The following is a 16,934-nucleotide window of genomic DNA, read 5'->3' on the forward strand; positions in this document are numbered from 1 at the left end:
TTTTCTTTTTGCATTTTTCCCATTTTTTTTTCATTTATTATTCTCCTTCGCTACTTTTTTTTCCTAGTGCCCTATCCCTAGATATTACAGGTTCTCTTGTTTTTTTCTTCTTTTTTTTCCCTTGTTTCTTTTTTTCTCTTGTTTCACACTGTTCCTGTGTGATTACATGGTGTGTTTTTCGTCCATGGGCTTTTAGTTTTTTTATGATTATTCAATTGTAATTTGTGTCTATCTGAGTGGGAGACAACAACAGTCCCCATAAGACAGAACTACACCCACACCTCCTGCAACTTCACTTACTCTCTCTTCATCCAGAGCAAAGAAGAATGAAGAAAACCAAAATTCATGGAAACAATTAGTCCTAGCGACTGGTACACCATCCGTTCTACAGCCTATACAACTATGAGATCAGAAGAACTAGATGGTGCCTGGCTACCACTGTCATCCACTTGGAAGGGGATCTATGTAGGAGACCCTTGATAGAGAGGGAGAACAATGTGGAACAAAACTCAAAATCATTTGGAGAAAAAAAAAAAAAGGGGGGGAACCAGGTTTGCTGGTCCGATAGAGCCTGGTGGAACCACTGAGACTATGGTCCCTAGCTGCCCTTCAGGTCTGGAATTGAACCCACACCTGTGGTTTCCAGCCAAACAAAATACAGGCATATGAGTTGAACATTTACCTCAAGTAGATACACTTCTTGGAGAGAACAATCATGGGAGAAAGAAGGGCTGCTTATGCACAGGAAGACAGCTCAGGGGGCAGAGTGTGTATGTACAGGGATGCACATTGGGAAGAGGTAACTATGGGGAGCAAGTGAGAGGGGAGCTGCTGCATTGTGGTAAACTGTGGTCAATGACATGAGACAAAGTATATGTGAACTGCTATATGGAAAGTGAATTTTCTCTGTAAATCTTCACCCAAATCACAATTAAAAAAAAAAAAAGGTGAAAAAAAAAACCAAAAAACTACTTCAAGAAACCATAAGAGATTTACAAAAATGGAAGAATATCCCATGCTCGTGGATAGGAAGATTGAACATTGTGAAAATGTCAATTCTACCCAAAGCAATCTATACATTCAATGCAATCCCAATCCAGATCCCATCGACATTCTTTAAAGCTATGGAAAAATCAATCACTAATTTTATATGGAAAGGAAAGAGACCTCAGAAAAGCAAAGCACTATTGAAGAAGAACAAAGTAGGAGGTCTCACATTCTCTGATCTCAAAACTACTATACAGGCATAGCAGTCACAGTGGTACTGGTACAATGGCAGACACACAGACCAGTGGAATTCAGAACCTAGAAATAGATCGATCGACCAGGATCAGCTGATTTTTGACAAAGAGCTGAAACCCATTAAATGGGGAAGAGATGGTCTCTTTAACAAATGGTGCTGGAAAAACTGGATATCCATTTGTGGAAAAATAAAACAAGATCTGTACCACACACCATACACAAAAACTAACTACAGATGGATCAAAGACTTAACTGTGAAACCTAAAACTATAAAGTTCCTCAAGGAAAAAGTCAGGGGCCCTAATTTATGGCATACATAGACTCTAAAGCATAACCCAAAATGCACAAACAGCAGAAGAGAAACTAGATGAATGAGACCTTCTAAAAATTAAATTTTTATTTGCCTCAAAAGACTTCTCCAAAAGAGTCAAAAGAGAACCTGCAGATTGGGAAATAATATGCAGCATCGACATATCTGACAAAGGACTTATCTATAAAATTTATAGAAAACCCTAATACCTCAACAACAAAAAGACAAACAATCCAATTAAAAAATGGGCAGAACACATGAATAGACACTTCACCAAAGAGGACATTCAGGTGGCCAACAAACACATGAAGAAATGTTCACGATCATTAGCCATTAGAGAGATACAAATCAAAACGAGATACCATCTTGCCCCAGCAGTAATAGCAAAGTTCAAAAAGATAGAACATAACAACTGCTGGCAAGGATATGGAGAGACTGGGACTCTCATACACTGCTGGTGGGACTGTAAAATGATACAACCACTGTGGAAAGCAGTACGGCAATTCCTTGAAAAATTGGAATTAGAAATACTATTTGATCCAGCAATCCCATTACTAGGTATATATCCTAAAGAAGGGAGAGGCAGGACAAGAACAGATATATGCACACTCATGTTCATTGCAGCACTGTTTATAATAGCAAAAAGATGGAAAAAACCTATGCATTATGCCCATCAACAGAAGAATGCATAACCAAACTATGGTGCGCACACACAATGGAATACTACGCAACATTAAAGAATAATGTAGAATCTGCAAAACATCACATAATGTGGATGAACTAGGAGGACATTATGCTGAGTAAAATAAATCAATCACAGAAAGACAAATATTGTACTAGTTCATTATTGTAAAAAGTCAAGGAAAGGTTTATATATGGAAGGAAACTTTCTTTCTTGTTTACTAGGGATGGGTGGGGAGGGGAGGAAACACTGCAAAAGTAAAATAAAGAAAGAAATAAAAAGAAATTGTTTGAATCGAATGAAAATGAAAACACAACATACCAAAATCTCTGGGACACAGCAAAAGCAGTGATCAGAGGGCAATTTATAGCAATAAATGCACACATCAAAAAAGAAAAGCCAAAATCAACACTTTAACCCAACATCTCCAAAAATTAGAAAAAAAGCAGCAAAAGATGACTCAATCACCAGAAGAAGAGAAATAATATTTGAGCAGAAATAAATGAAACAGAAAACAAAGAAAGAAACCAAAAAAAAAAGAAAGAAAGAAAAAATCAACAAGACTATTAGTTGATTCTTTGGAAAGATTAATGAAATTGACAGACCACTTGAAGAGTTAACAAAGGAAAAGAAAGAAAAAGATGCAAATAAAATGAGTAAGAAAATGGGCAATGTCACAACAGAACCAACCTATTAAAAAGGATAATAATATCAGGATACTGTGAAGACCTGTACTCCAACAAATTTGAAAACCTAAAATAAATAGACAGATTTCTAGAAACACACTACTTACAGGACACAGACTGTGGTAGAAAATTTAAAGAGACCCATAAGAAAAGAAGAAATTGAATGGGTCATAAAAAAAAATTACCAACAAAGAAAAGTCCTGGCCCAGATGGCTTCACTGGAAAATTTCTACCAACCATTCAGAGAAAAGTTGACACCAATCCTACTCAGACCATTCTAGAACATAAAAAAGGATGGAATACTCCCACATCCATTTTATGAAGCATGCATAACCCTGATAACAAAACTACAGACCAATATCCCTCATGAATATAGACACAAAAATCTTCAACAAAATCCTAGCAAATGTATTTAAACAACATACCGAAAAGATAATAATGATTAAGTGGAATTCATAGCAGGTATGCAAGGATGGTTCACAATTAGAAAAACAGTCAATGTAATTCATCACATAAGTAAAATAAAGGAAAAGAACCACATGATCATATCAATCGATGTAGAAAAGTCATTTGATAAAATTCAACATCCATTCCTGATAAAAAAACTCTCAGAAAAATAGGAATAGAAGGGAAATGCCTCAACATACTAAAGGGCATATATGCAAAACCAACTGCCAACATTATTCTCAATGGAGAGAGACTGAAACCATTCCCCTTGAGAACAGGAACCAGACAAGTATGTCCTCACTTCTATTCAACATTGTATTGGAAGTCCTAGCCAGGGCAATAAGACAAGAAAGCGAAATCAAAGGCATCCAAATTGGTGAAGAAGAAGTAAAACTATCCCTATTTGCATACATACATAGAAAATCCCAAAGCCTCAGCAAAAAAACTATTAGAACTAATTGAAAGATTCAGCACAGTGGCAGGATACAAGATCAACATACAAAAATCAGTTGGATTTCTCTATACCAGCAAAGAGATCTCTGAAAAGAAAATAAGGAAAGCAATACAACTTATAGTAGTTAGCAAAAAATACAATCCTTGTGAATAAATCTTTACCAGAGACACAAAAGACCTGTAGAAGGAAAACTATAAAACACCATACAAAACTCTAAGAGAGCTACGTAAATGGAAGAACATACTATGCTCACAGATAAGAAGACTGACCATTATGAAAATGTCCTTACTACCCAAAGCAATCTATATATTCGATATAATCCCAATCCAGATTCCATCAGCATTCTTTAAGGACATGGAAAAACCAATCACCAATTTTATATGGAAAGGAACGAGATCTCAGATAAGCACAGCACTGCTGAAGAAGAACACAGTAGGAAGTCTCAGACTCCTGGATTTCAAATCCTACTGTACAGCCACAGTAGTCAAAACAGCCTGGTATAATTAGAATGATGACAGACACACAGATCAGTGAAACCAAATTGAGAACCCAGAAATAGATCCATCCACCTATGATCAGCTGATCTTTGACAAAGGGCCAAAATCCATTAAATGAGGAAAAGACAGTCTCCTTAACAAATGGTACTGGCAAAACTGGATATCCATTTGCAGAAAAATGAAACAAGATCCATACCTCACACTATAGACAATAACTAACTCAAGATTGATCAAAGACTTAAATGTAAAAACCTACAAGTATAAAGTTTATCAAAGAAAAAATAGGGCAAACATAGGGGCCCTAACACATGGCATTAATAGACTATCAAGCATAAGTAAAAATACACAAATAGTAGAAGACAAACTAGAAGACAGACCTTCTGAAAATTAAATTCTGATGTGTATCAAAAGACTTCTGCAAAAGAGTAAAAAGAGAACCTATAAATTGGGAAAAAATATTCAGCAATGACATATCTGACAAGGGACTTTCCTCTAAAACTTTTAACACCTCAATATCAAAAAGACAAACAATCCAATTTTAAAATGGGCAGAAGACATGAATATACACTTCACCAAAGAAGATATTCAGGTGGCCAACAGACATGAAGAAATGCTTACAATCATCAGCCATTGTTGTTGTTGTTATGTGCTGTCAAGTCGGACCCGACTCATAGCGACCCCTCCTTGGGTTTCCGAGGCAGTATCACTATGGAAGTAGATTGCCCCATCTTTCTTCCGAGGAGTGGCTGGTGGATTTGAACCGCCAGCCTTCTGGTTAGCAGTCAAGTACCTACCAGAGCTCCTCCATCAGCCATTAGAGAGATGCAAATCAAAACAACAATGAGTATCATTTCACCCCACCAATAATAGCAAAGTTCAACAGGATAGAAAATAACAAATGCTGGTGAAGATGTGAAGAGATTGGGACTCCCATACACTGCTGATGGGACTGTAAAATGATACAACCACTGTGGAAAATGGTACGGTGCTTCCTTAGAAAGTTTTAAACAGAAATACCATTTGATCCAGCAACCAGGTATATAGCTCAAAGAAGTGAGACCTATAACCATATATAAGTTTGAGAGATGATATTTCTACCTACGTATTTGTACATGCTGTAAGAATATCCACATATATAATAGAGCTAACAGAGGGCAAGATTATGATAATTTCTTAGCCACAGAGAAACATCTTGAGGGAGTACACTGAGGAGCCTGTGGGCTTGAGACCATGGTCACAGAGGACATCAAGCTCAATTGGCAGAACATACTACACAAAAACATCATTCTACATTCTACTTTGGTGAGTAGCAACTAGGTTGTTACAACTAGGTTGTTAGTAGCTTGCAGTGGCCATTTTAGTGCAACAATTGGTCTCTCCTTTTCTGGAGCAAAGAAGAATGAAGAAAACCAATGACACATGGAAACAATTAGTCCAAGGGACTAGTGGACCATGTGAACCTTAGCTTACAAGGCCCTGGGACTAGAAGAACTAGATGGTGTCACACTACCACTGTCAACCACTTGGAAAGGAATGAAAATAGTAGATGTGAAGAAAACCAACGGCATTTGGAAGCAATCAGCCCTAGGATATGATGGACCATGAGACCAGAAGAACTAGATGGTGCCTGACTACCAATGCCAACCACTCAGGAAGGGATCAAAACTGGAAATCTTGGATAGAGTGGGAGGAAAAACCTGGAACAAAATTCAAAAACACAGTAACAACCAGAATTACTGGTCAGATGTAGTCTGGTGGGACCCCCAAGACTATGGCCCTGGGATACGCTTCGGGCCTGGGATAAAACTCACTCCCAAGGGCTCTCAGCCCAACAGTAATAAGACTCACATGCAGAACACCCAACCCAGAGTGATGAACCCACCTACTCTACAGAGATGCATCCCTTGGAGCAATCGGCCATGGGCACCAGAGGGGCGACATTTACACAGAGGAAAAGCTGGACAGACAGGAGTGCATAACTAAGAAGGGTACAGGGATGGTGGGGTCACTGGGAAGAGAGAGGAGGAGAGTGGGTTAGGGTTGAGGATGGTAATTGGGGGGGTGAAACTAAATATACACAAACTGTTGAATGTAAAATAAATTCCTACTGTCAATTTGCACCCAAAGAACCATTTTAAAAAAAAAATAGGAGATCCTAGATAGAGTGGGAGAAAAATGTGGAACAAAACTCAAAATCATAAAAAAGGCCAGCCTTATTGGTCTGATAAGAGACTGGTGAAACCCCCGAGACGATGGACCATTCAGGCCTGGACTTGAACTCACTCCTGTGGCTTCCAGCCAAACAATAGACAGGCCTACAAGGAGAATTCGGAAGGAAGATGGGGCAATCTACTTCTGTAGTGATACTGCCTCGGAAACCCAAGGAGGGGTCGCTATGAGTTGGATCCGACTTGACGGCACGTAACAACAAGGAGAATATTTACACCAGGTAGGTACACTCCTCAGAACAATCAACCATAGGAGATCAAAAGGGTAGTATTTGCACAGGGAGATAGCTCAGAGGGCAGGAACATATAGGAAAGACGGACACAGGGAAAAGGTAACCACAGAGAAGTGGGAAGAAAGCTTGCAATCAATGTCATGAAACAAAATGTGCATAAACTGTTGAATGGAAAATGAATTTGCTCTGTAAACTCTCACCCAAATCACACACACACACAAAACAGTGGCTAAGGAAGATACAAATATATTCAGCCTTACCAGTAATGAAATAATTGAAAAGTAAAGCAAGGGTGAATGCTTTTTCACCTATGTAACAATTATTTTTTCATTTGAATACCTAAGCTGAGAGAACACGACAAAGTTTATGTCTCATAAATGCTGTTGTAAGATAACATCTACCTCCATTAAATTCTCTTTAGTTTCCAAAAAAAAAGAATTTACCGGCTGAAGGCAAGAAACTGCAGCACTATTTCGTTGCTCTGCAGACAGTCTGATTCTTCTTTCTGAGGGGAGAATTTCACGGGATCCGTGGGATTCACAGCCTCAGCTGGTTGCTTATTGGCATCCAAAATCTCTGGGAAGCCAGAGGACTGCAGGAGCACCACTGAGGCACGGGAGAGTGCACTTCCGGAGCTGTAACAGAAAGCAAACCTCGGCTAGCTGCCTGGAGAAGGGCAAGCAGGAACAGTAGAACAGGACCTGAAAACAAACTTGTTTTTGGAAAGCCTACTGCTCAGAGCATAAGGCAGCATGGATCACATAAGCACTTGTTGGTCCACACCCCATCAGAGCCACCACCTCACCTCCTGGCCTGGGCCCCAATGACGATTGGGGCATGCAATGGTGTGAAGGGCAGCTCCTGCAACTGCTCAGCAATGCACGTGTCCAGGACCACAGAAGTCTGGCTCAGGTCAGCTTCCAGGTGAGAGATCCTGCCCTCAAAGGGGTGCTCCTGCCAAACAAAATGAGGGCCCCTAGGTGAGGCCAACGAGCATCTCAGCCTGTGAGGGCAGTGTTCCAATTGAAGGGAACTTGTCAGGCTATCAGATTTAGCCAATAATAATACAAAAGGTTCAGTTAAATTTCAATTTCAGGTAAGCAATAGTGTAAGTATGTCCTGAGCAATATTTGGGATATGTTATTATTATTGTTAGGTACTGTCAAGTGATTCTGACTCATAGTGACCCTACAGGACAGGGCAGAACTGCCCCATAGGGTTCCCAAGCTTTGGTAGTACAGTGGTTTAGGCATTCAGCTGCTAACCAAAAGGTGGCAGATTAGACCCATCAGCTGAACTTTCCAGAGAAAGATGAGGCAGTCTCCTTCCATAAAGATTTACTGCCTTGGAAATCCTACAGGGTCGCTGAGTCATAATCAACTTGATGACAGTGGTTTTTTTTGGGACAATCTTTACAGGAACAGACTGCCATATCGTTATCCTGCAAAGCAAGCTAGTGAGTTCAAACTACCAACTTTTCAGTTAGGGCCAAGCACTTTAAACCACTGTGCCATCAGGGCTCCTTAATTGGGATTGAAAGCCAAATTAAACCTGTTGCCATCAGCCTGTGATTCTGACCACAGTAGCATAGATATGCCTCATCGGGTTCTCAAGGCTGTAATCTTGATGGGAAGCAGACTGCTACATATTTCTCCCAGGGAGCAGCTGGTGGGTTCAAACTGCTAACACTTCAGTCAGCAGTCAAGCACTTAACCACTGCATTAAGGACTCCTTAACTAGTATATTCTTATACTAAAATACTATTTGTTGTTTCTCAAATTCAAGCTTAACTGGGTATCCTGTACTTCATCTGGCCAGCCTCTCAGTGAGTTTAAACACAATGAGAACAGACTCATGGATTTTACGGACAGGTTCCATGGCAGGTATCTGATGTCTTAGATGGTAAACTAACAGAAAAGCCATGTTCACAGAGCAGAAAGATGACCCCTCCCTTCAGTACTCAGAGGTAACCTGCGGTGCCAAGCCCCTGCTGGTGTGCACAGCAAGTTCTCTTGTCCTGTCCCACATCTCCTGAGTATTCTAGTCATTCACTTGTGCTCCACCTTCTATGCTCCTCTAAAGCAGAAGATTTACGTCTAGATAAAGAGCTTGTCTGGGAGACAGGTATCTAGAATGTTCTCTTTTAAGCTTAAATCACAAGCTTTCTGGTTTCAGTTCAAAAGGAATACCACATGGCCAGAGGGAACCCTAACACAGGCATCAGGTGCTGATAATAGAAAGATATACAAGCTCTTTATAAATACATGAGCCCTGGAATCTTCTAGGATAAGGCATGTCATTATCGGTGTTTCCAAATGAGTGGTTAAATGGAGCTATTTTTCCTCAATATGCTTTCAGTGAAACACTACAGTTGGCAGGGTTATGAGACAAAACTCCATGTGAATCCCCAAGGTCAGGAGAAGCACAGGCCTTTTTCAGCCATTCAGTCCACGTGAATCCAGGAGGGTGGGTTTCGCTAATTCTCCATAAGCTGCTGTGTCAGCAAGGACAGCACGCATGGGGGCTGAGTCTGTATCCATCTATTTATATCTCCAGTGCACCATCCACTGCCTTTCATGCACGGAGATTCTAAGGACAGTTGAACTTTGTCTTATCAGAGCATGTAAAAACCTGAATCAAGCCTGTGGAAGGAATAGCTTCAGGGCTAAATTCCCTCTTGGTTTCCCCCCTCAAAGACACCGTGTTGGTAGGCATGGTCTGAAGCTGAGAGCACAGTGTCCACCCACCAAGTCCCTGTAACTCATGTAAGCCTGGTAACGTCCTTGTCACAGTGAGCAGTGGCATCCTCATCACAGAGAGCCCAGTGACATCCCCATCATAGCCTGGTGACATCATCATCACAGCAAGCCTGGTATTGTCCATCACAGAGCCTGGTGACATCCTCATCACAGAGAGCCCAGTAAAAACTCCATCACTGAGAACCCAGTGATATCCCCATCATAGCCTGGTAACATCATCATCACAGCAAGCTCAGTGATGTCCATCACAGAGCCTAATGACATCCCCATCACAGAGAGCCCAGCAAAAACTCCATCACAGAGCCTGGTGATGTCCTCAGCACAGAGAGCCCAGTGATGTCATCATCACAAAGCCCAGTGATTCGCCATCACAGAGAACCCGGTGACATCCCCATCCCAGCAAGTCCAGTGACATCCCCATCACAGCGTTTGGTGATGCCTTCATCACAGAGACTGGTGACATCCCCATCACAGTGAGCACAGGGACATACTCATCACCTAAGGACAAGTAAAGCTGGCAAAATGAAAGATTTCAGTGTAAGTCATGAATATGGAGCCATCCTCTGAATGGAAGTTGGAAGTAGGGGGCACAGCAGCACTTACCGCATGGGCTGGGCTGGGCGGTGAGCCATCAGGCTGCTGTGGAGAAGGCCTAGCTGACCGACGCTGGGTTGGGGGGTGCGGGGACACTGCCAGCTGGGAAATCGACAACTGGAAAAAGAGAGAGCTCAGGTGAGAGGGGAGATGCCCTCCCATCCCTTCACACAGCCCCTCCCACACCCGGTGGGATAGAGGAGGGCCCTATAGACAGACACAGAGAGAGGGAGACTTCCTCCAAGTCACCTCACCAATGACTGCTCTGGAACCTGGAACTGCTTTTAGATGGTTTTAATTACAGGGAGACATGATTCTATGATTTTTCTCAAATTGTAATATTTGAATAAAAATACAATTAACAAAAGCTAAGAGAAAAAGAGAAAGAGTCAAAAAAAAAAAAAAACCCGGGTCCCCTCCATGTGCAGGCTTAAGAGCAGACTGTCTTTGAACCTCTCTGAAATTGGAAACTTCCAAGACTTCTTCTGGTTCTAACACCGTGTTCCTATGGACAGAATCTCGGGTTAAGGCCATGACTACAGCGGCAGTGATGTGCACTGGTTATACACAGCTGGGATGGAATTTCCACTCTGCCACTTAATTATCATGGGACCTTGGATAAATCCCTTAACCTTTTCTTGCCTCAGTCTACTCACCTGTTGAAAGGGGATAATGACAGTAGCTAAGTCACTGGGTGACTGGGTAAATTCAGTGAGCTAATTCCTGGGAAGGGCTGGCACCTGATAAGCCTTCCACAAATGCTCTGAGTATTTGAGGAGTGAATGCTGTTTTAAGAGGCCAAGGTGGAGGTGGGAGGACCTGCACTCCACTGAAGACAAGTGTCTCTAATTCTGGACTCTCTCTCCAATGTACATGGCCACTCTGGACACTCGCTGTCAACAGTGACAACTGGCCCAAAAGAAAAATGGGCACAGGGAAGAACAACGAGTGGTGGGAAGGAGCCCTGGCCACTCTCACGGTGAAGAACAGATGAGTGGAAGGAAACAGATGAACACAGATCCTTGAGGCCTATTCAGCTCTCCTCAGGCCCCAAGGCATCAGGAGCCTGCCTTCCTTTGGAAGTGACAGTGCCACACTGTAGTCTCTCAACACTCAGGGAGAACATGAAAACCACTACCAGAGGATACTGGACTGGCCAGCAGGAGCACCAGGAGGCGAACACAATCCTCATTTCTGATCTTGCATCCAAGCTGCATGGTATACGTTAACGCTGCTTCCTGGGGATGGCTTTTGATACTAAATTATTCAACTTTCCCAGAAACCCAGCTTTCAAAGTAATGCTGATAGGCAGGGTCATCAGGAGGAACAAGCTGACTCTGACCACATTCAGTCACATAGTGGTAGCCAGCTTGGAGGCTCTAGCAAGCAGTGTAGACAGCTGGAGGTCCTAGAAGGTGGCCAGGCAGGGACATGCTCCCATCGCACTGGCTAAAAGGCAAGCAAGAAGGATCCCACGTTCCCCACAGAAGATTCTAGCACCCAGACATGTGCTGTCTGGTACACAGCTGCCAGCATACATCTCACTCAGCTGTGGCCCCCTCCCATCAGGACTGGCTGCTCAGCCTTCAGGTCCCAGTTGGTGCCCTGAGAAGGCTGGCAACTCCCAGGATGCGCTGGGACCTGGTTCTGGAGTGCCCTTTGTCCCCCAGCAGTGACCATCTAGGAGAGGAGGGTGAAAACCACACCTCAGCATTTCTTAAAAAGAAAACAGAACAATAACAAAAAAAAAAGTGCTGGACATCATTGCCAGAGAGAACATATTATTTTTAAAAGTGAGAGAACATCCTCAGATGGGAACTGAGGGTCATTAGCAGTCAGCAGGGCACCCTTCTCCATCGACAGTCTGGCACTACAGCCAACATGTTGGGAGATACTGAGGAAATGCCAGGTCAGGTGAGCAACAGAGACAACTCCCATGATGGCCACCTCTGCATGGCTAAGACCTCTCCCCAGCCCCATGAAGGCCAGGAGTATTTTTAAAGATACAAAACAATTTTTTCTCACACTCAGAACTTTTAAGTCACTCTCTTCTGGATTCTGAAATGAGCTTTTTCTCCTTATGCACATGACATGGCCTGGTGGCCGGGACTTACTCCTGGTCCCACGGGTGAGTCCTGAGTGGCAGCAAGCTTCGAGGGTGGTGGCACTGTCGGACCTGTAGGAAAACACAGGGGTGGGGGGTCAGGGGACCCAGCAGCCTTGGTGGGCCTGCTAGGCCCAGGCCCTGCCCCCACCCAGCCAAGTCACTGTCAGCTTCTCCAATGCTGAGCCATAGCTGTAACCCTTGGTTGGCTAGTAGCTGCCACTGAGTTGGCCTAGACTCATGGCAACCCCATGCACACCAAGACCAAACTACTGTGATTCATAAGGTTTTCACTGCCTGATTTTTCACAAGCAGATCTCCAGGCCTTTCTTCCTAGCCCACCTTAATCTGCAAGCACTGCTGAAACCTGGTCAGCATCACAGCAACAAGCCAGCCTCCACACAGACGGGTGCTGGGGCTGCTCATGAGGTTCACTGCCCAGGAGCAGAACCTGAGTCTCCCACCTGGAAGGCGAGAATTCTCCCATTGAACTAATTTAGATAAATGGCAGCCTCCCTAAGCCTCTATTTTTGGTGAATGGGATTTGAGCTACATCCATGACCAGGGCGTCTGCACTGTGGGGCACACGTCCTTCTCCATTGTGTCACCTCATCATTGCTGTGAGCATGGTTTTAGTGAGTGTGTTTAATGAGATGTGAGCTACATTGGACAGCAGAGGTTCTCTAACATGTTCACCCATGGCTTTTCCACCTTGCCGGCCCCACATTCCCGGCCTGAGACGGCCACTCTGAGTCTGCGGATCCAGAGCTCTCAGCCTTGGACGATGCCACTGTGCACAGTGAAAAACTTGCAGCCTATGCCCCTGCCACACTCAATCCACACCTAGGCTTTTTGGTCACCCACAGCCCCATGACAGTTCACGACATAGCCTTTTCCCCTAAGGCCTGTCTACTGGAGGGGTAGGGAGCCCTGGTGGCAAAATGGTTAAGCACTCAGCTGCTAACAAGACTCGTCAACTGCCCCACTGGACAGAGTCAAGGCACTCTGTCTGTGTAAAGATTTACAGCCTTGGAATCCTACAGGCCATCCTACTCTGTCCTACAGGGTCACTGAGTCAGAATCAACAAACAACAATGGATTTTATTGGAGGGGTAGGCTCTTTAGACTCCAGGAAGCCAAACCTAGGAAGGGGAGGCCAGCCCTCCGTGTGCTCTCACCAACCTCAGAGCTAAGACTGGCCTTAGCCCTTTCTGCAGGGCACCCCTGTGGATGGAGGAGCTCTCTGCACCTGCAAAGCACTGCTTAGTGGTGCATGTCCCAGGCTCTCTGAAGGCCTCAAGGCTCTGAGCAGGCCCCCAGAACTCCCAGGCCCCAGCTTTCTCACCCACCAATCTGAGACAGCTAAAGTTTGCAGAATCTCCCAGACTTCCTGCACTGTACGTACATGACTACTTTTGCATGTCTTGCAGACTCAGCCAACGTGAGCTTCAGGTGCAGCCCCTTCCCCTGCAATTACCTACCAGGGCCACACATCCAGTCCACGGTGAGGGCAGTGCTGGGCAGACCCCGAGCCCTTGATGATGAGGCTACTTCAGCCCACCAGATGGCCAGGCTGGCACACAGGATGACCCTTGGGTGTTCACTGGCCAGAAGCCCTGCTGCTTTCCCTGACAACCAGTCCCCTCTCTAGTCCTGTATCCATGCCCTGTCTAGTTCACCATACTCCCCTTCATGAGGACACTGTCCAGTGTGAGCGGACTCATCAAGGCCCCCTTCACAGTGAGGACACTGTCCATTCTGAGTGGATCCCACCACCCATCAGACATCGGGGGAAACCTGGACCTCCTGAGAAATTAAGCAACCCCCAGTTCTTCCAACACCCTCATGCAGTGAGCTCTTTAATACACCAAATGCTTGGCCCTGCCCACCTGCCCTTGGTCTCCCTCCCTTCGTGTGTGGCCCCTGCTGCCCAAATTCTAGCATGGCCCATCTGTGGCCTGAGTAGAGCCTGGCCCATGTCATGCTGAGGACACATCTAATGACTCCCATACCTTCCCTGAGGCCCCATGTCACCATGCACCCAACACAGGGCCTACTGGCCAGTGCAGAAGCCCAAGTTGAATAGCAATGTACACTCGGCACAGAGTTCCTGACAACTTCCTAGGCAGCTGTGTAGCCCAACAAAACCACTACCACAGCCACAGGACGAACCAGACACAGAAGCCCCCTACCATGATGCCATCAGTACCAGTGCCAAAAGCCTCTTCACATATAGCTGCCAAAACCTCTTCCACCACCCCTAGGACTCGCCCCAGTGGTACTGCAGGGCATTATGGCTGAGGGCACTCTGAGAAAGACAGGTGATGTCCTCCACACATGAACTGATATGCACCAGGGATGGTGAGAGCTCCCACCTCTGAGGGGCCCCAACAGCCCAACCCAGCAGGCTCAGGCCGGACTCTAGCCATCGCCACAGCAATCCTGCCCACTCGGCCCCAGTGACTCCACCAAGTCAACAAAATGGTTCCAAAAAACTCATACCCACACTCATCAGAGGCACCTGCAATTTCTAAAATTCCTTCACCCTTTTGGGAGGAGGTTAGCAAATCCTCTAGCAGCCTCCTTGCATTCCAGAAAAGACACAACTGCAAAAGACACAAAATGGTAGATGGAATCTGCCAGAGCCCAAGACCATTGAAACTGCGCCATTCGTCCAGATCCCTGGAGCATCTTCAGCAGACAATTTCAGAGCCTGTACAGCAGTTCCCTGCCCACCACCCACTGAACCCTCCCTCCTTCCTAAAACAGCCTGAAAGACGGACCTGAAAACCAACAAGCGGAGGTCTACTTTGTTCCACCCTAAATGGGGATGGAAAATGCCATAAGCTGATTTTGGTAATGCACGGAAATGGCAGGAAATGATGTCATTATTTCTGCTAAGAGAATCCCAGCCCTCAAGAGCCCACCCTCAGCATCCTCTAGTCAAAATGCAGCTGGCTGCGGAAAGCACTAACATGCTCGCTTATCCCCACATCCTCCGGTCTGGTTATAATTGTATGGGACATTTTTCAAGGTAATCCTTGACATTCGGACTTATTATACTACTGTATCTTCCTGGAGATTAAAACAACAAAAAGAGGTTTTGGTTGTCATCTAAAAGATGGCTGCTGTGAGCCAGGGAAGAGGGGGCATGTCCATATACCCCAGTGAAGCACCTGCTTACAGAGAAACTTCACTGAAACTTCACTTGTGGTAGCCACTGGTTACATTCCTTCTCAACTACACAACATAATAGTCTCAGCCAGAGAGCAGTCATTCCTCCACAAGTGCCCACTTTAATCCTCCAAGCTTCTCCCAAAGCAAAACAGAGCTGTCTGTCTGGGAAGCCCCACTTCCATCACGAGTATGATTTAAGTGAGAACATTCCGGGCTAGTGAAACTGAGTCACAGGATCACATACGTGTGCATGAAGACATGTGCGCAAGGACTCTGCAGTAAACACAGAAATGTGCACAGGGCTTTACAGTGTGCACAAAGATGAAGTCACAAACACTCCATGGTCTACACGGAGATACGCACATGGGACTCCATGGCATACACAGAGACTCCTGTTTCCAGAACTCCATGGTAGGCACAGAGACTCGTATTCACAGGACCCAGCGGCAGGCACAGGGATGTGCACGAAGGACTCCACGGCAGGCATGGAGATGTGTGCACTAGAATTCTACAGCTGCACTGAGAGAGCAAACGTCAGAAATAGCCAATGTGCTCCTGAAAATGGAAGTGGTTAAGTAAAATCGGGTGCATCCGTATGTGAAACATGGAAGCAAGTAAAAGGATAAAGCTATCTGGTGTATTTGATGTGGAAAGATTGCCAAGACAAGCTATTAAGTGGAAAGAGAACTTATCAAACCATCTATATCTAGGCTTTTTTTAAGAAATAAAAACTACTTGAGCTGAAATTGGCTCAATGGCACTCAGCAACATCAACATTAGCATATCAACATAAGTGACGGAACAGAACTGCCCCATAGGATTTCCTAGGCTATGATCTCTACAGAAGCAGATTGCCAGGTGTTTCTCCTGCAGAGCTGCTGGGTAGGTTTGAACTGTCAGTCTTTCATATAGCAGTCATGCATTTAAGCACTGCACTACCGAGGCTCCATAGAGAGAGAGAGAGAGAGAAAGAGAGATGTGTGCATAAGCACTCTGGTATGTATATATATGTGTGTGTGTGTGTGTGCGTAAATATATGTATATACATACACAAACATATATGAGTAAATTTATGGAATAATAAAAGCTCACTATAATTTTACCCTTACACATGATATCAACTATGCAATCATGTTACCTGTAAAAATAGAAACTTTTTTTTAATTTTAATGATCATTTTAAGGCCTGCCTTCATGACCCTGCCAAAGTCTAGCACCAGTCAGCATGGCACTAAGAATCACACCTGCCAGGGCAAGTGGCTGCTCACTCCAGGTGCTTCTCCCAAACAGTGTGCCCTTCTGCTCATAGCCCACCTAGTCACAGGCTGGCCATCTTCACCAGGGGAACCACCACAGCTGCCAGGGACAATAGCTCTGCCAGGGCAGCTCTGGGCAGGCACAGGGCCTGGGAACCTCTGGGGATCGGGTTGCAAGGAGCCGAGTCACTGGCACACAAACTCAAGTGCTCAGAGCTGTTAGCAGAGACTTTGAGGAGGGACTAAACCAGGGTTTCCTCCAACAC

At 44.6% G+C, this 16,934-nt stretch overlaps 1 protein-coding gene across 1 annotated transcript in view; it reads right to left on the minus strand.

Moving 5' to 3' along the window:
* Positions 1 to 16,934, minus strand: part of NPHP4 (nephrocystin 4) — a 188,447-nt gene that overhangs the window by 86,287 nt on the left and 85,226 nt on the right. Inside the window, exons 11-14 of the mRNA XM_007942564.1 lie at positions 12,247 to 12,308; positions 10,142 to 10,249; positions 7,585 to 7,733; positions 7,223 to 7,414 (exon numbers count right to left, since the gene is read on the minus strand). Of these exons, the coding sequence (XP_007940755.1) occupies positions 7,223 to 7,414; positions 7,585 to 7,733; positions 10,142 to 10,249; positions 12,247 to 12,308 (511 nt within the window). The remainder of the gene's footprint in view (positions 1 to 7,222; positions 7,415 to 7,584; positions 7,734 to 10,141; positions 10,250 to 12,246; positions 12,309 to 16,934) is intronic.

The sequence above is a fragment of the Orycteropus afer genome, unplaced genomic scaffold (genome assembly GCF_000298275.1).
Source record: "Orycteropus afer afer isolate SDZICR_OR568_19922 unplaced genomic scaffold, OryAfe1.0 scaffold00094, whole genome shotgun sequence".
Lineage (NCBI taxonomy): Eukaryota > Metazoa > Chordata > Mammalia > Tubulidentata > Orycteropodidae > Orycteropus > Orycteropus afer.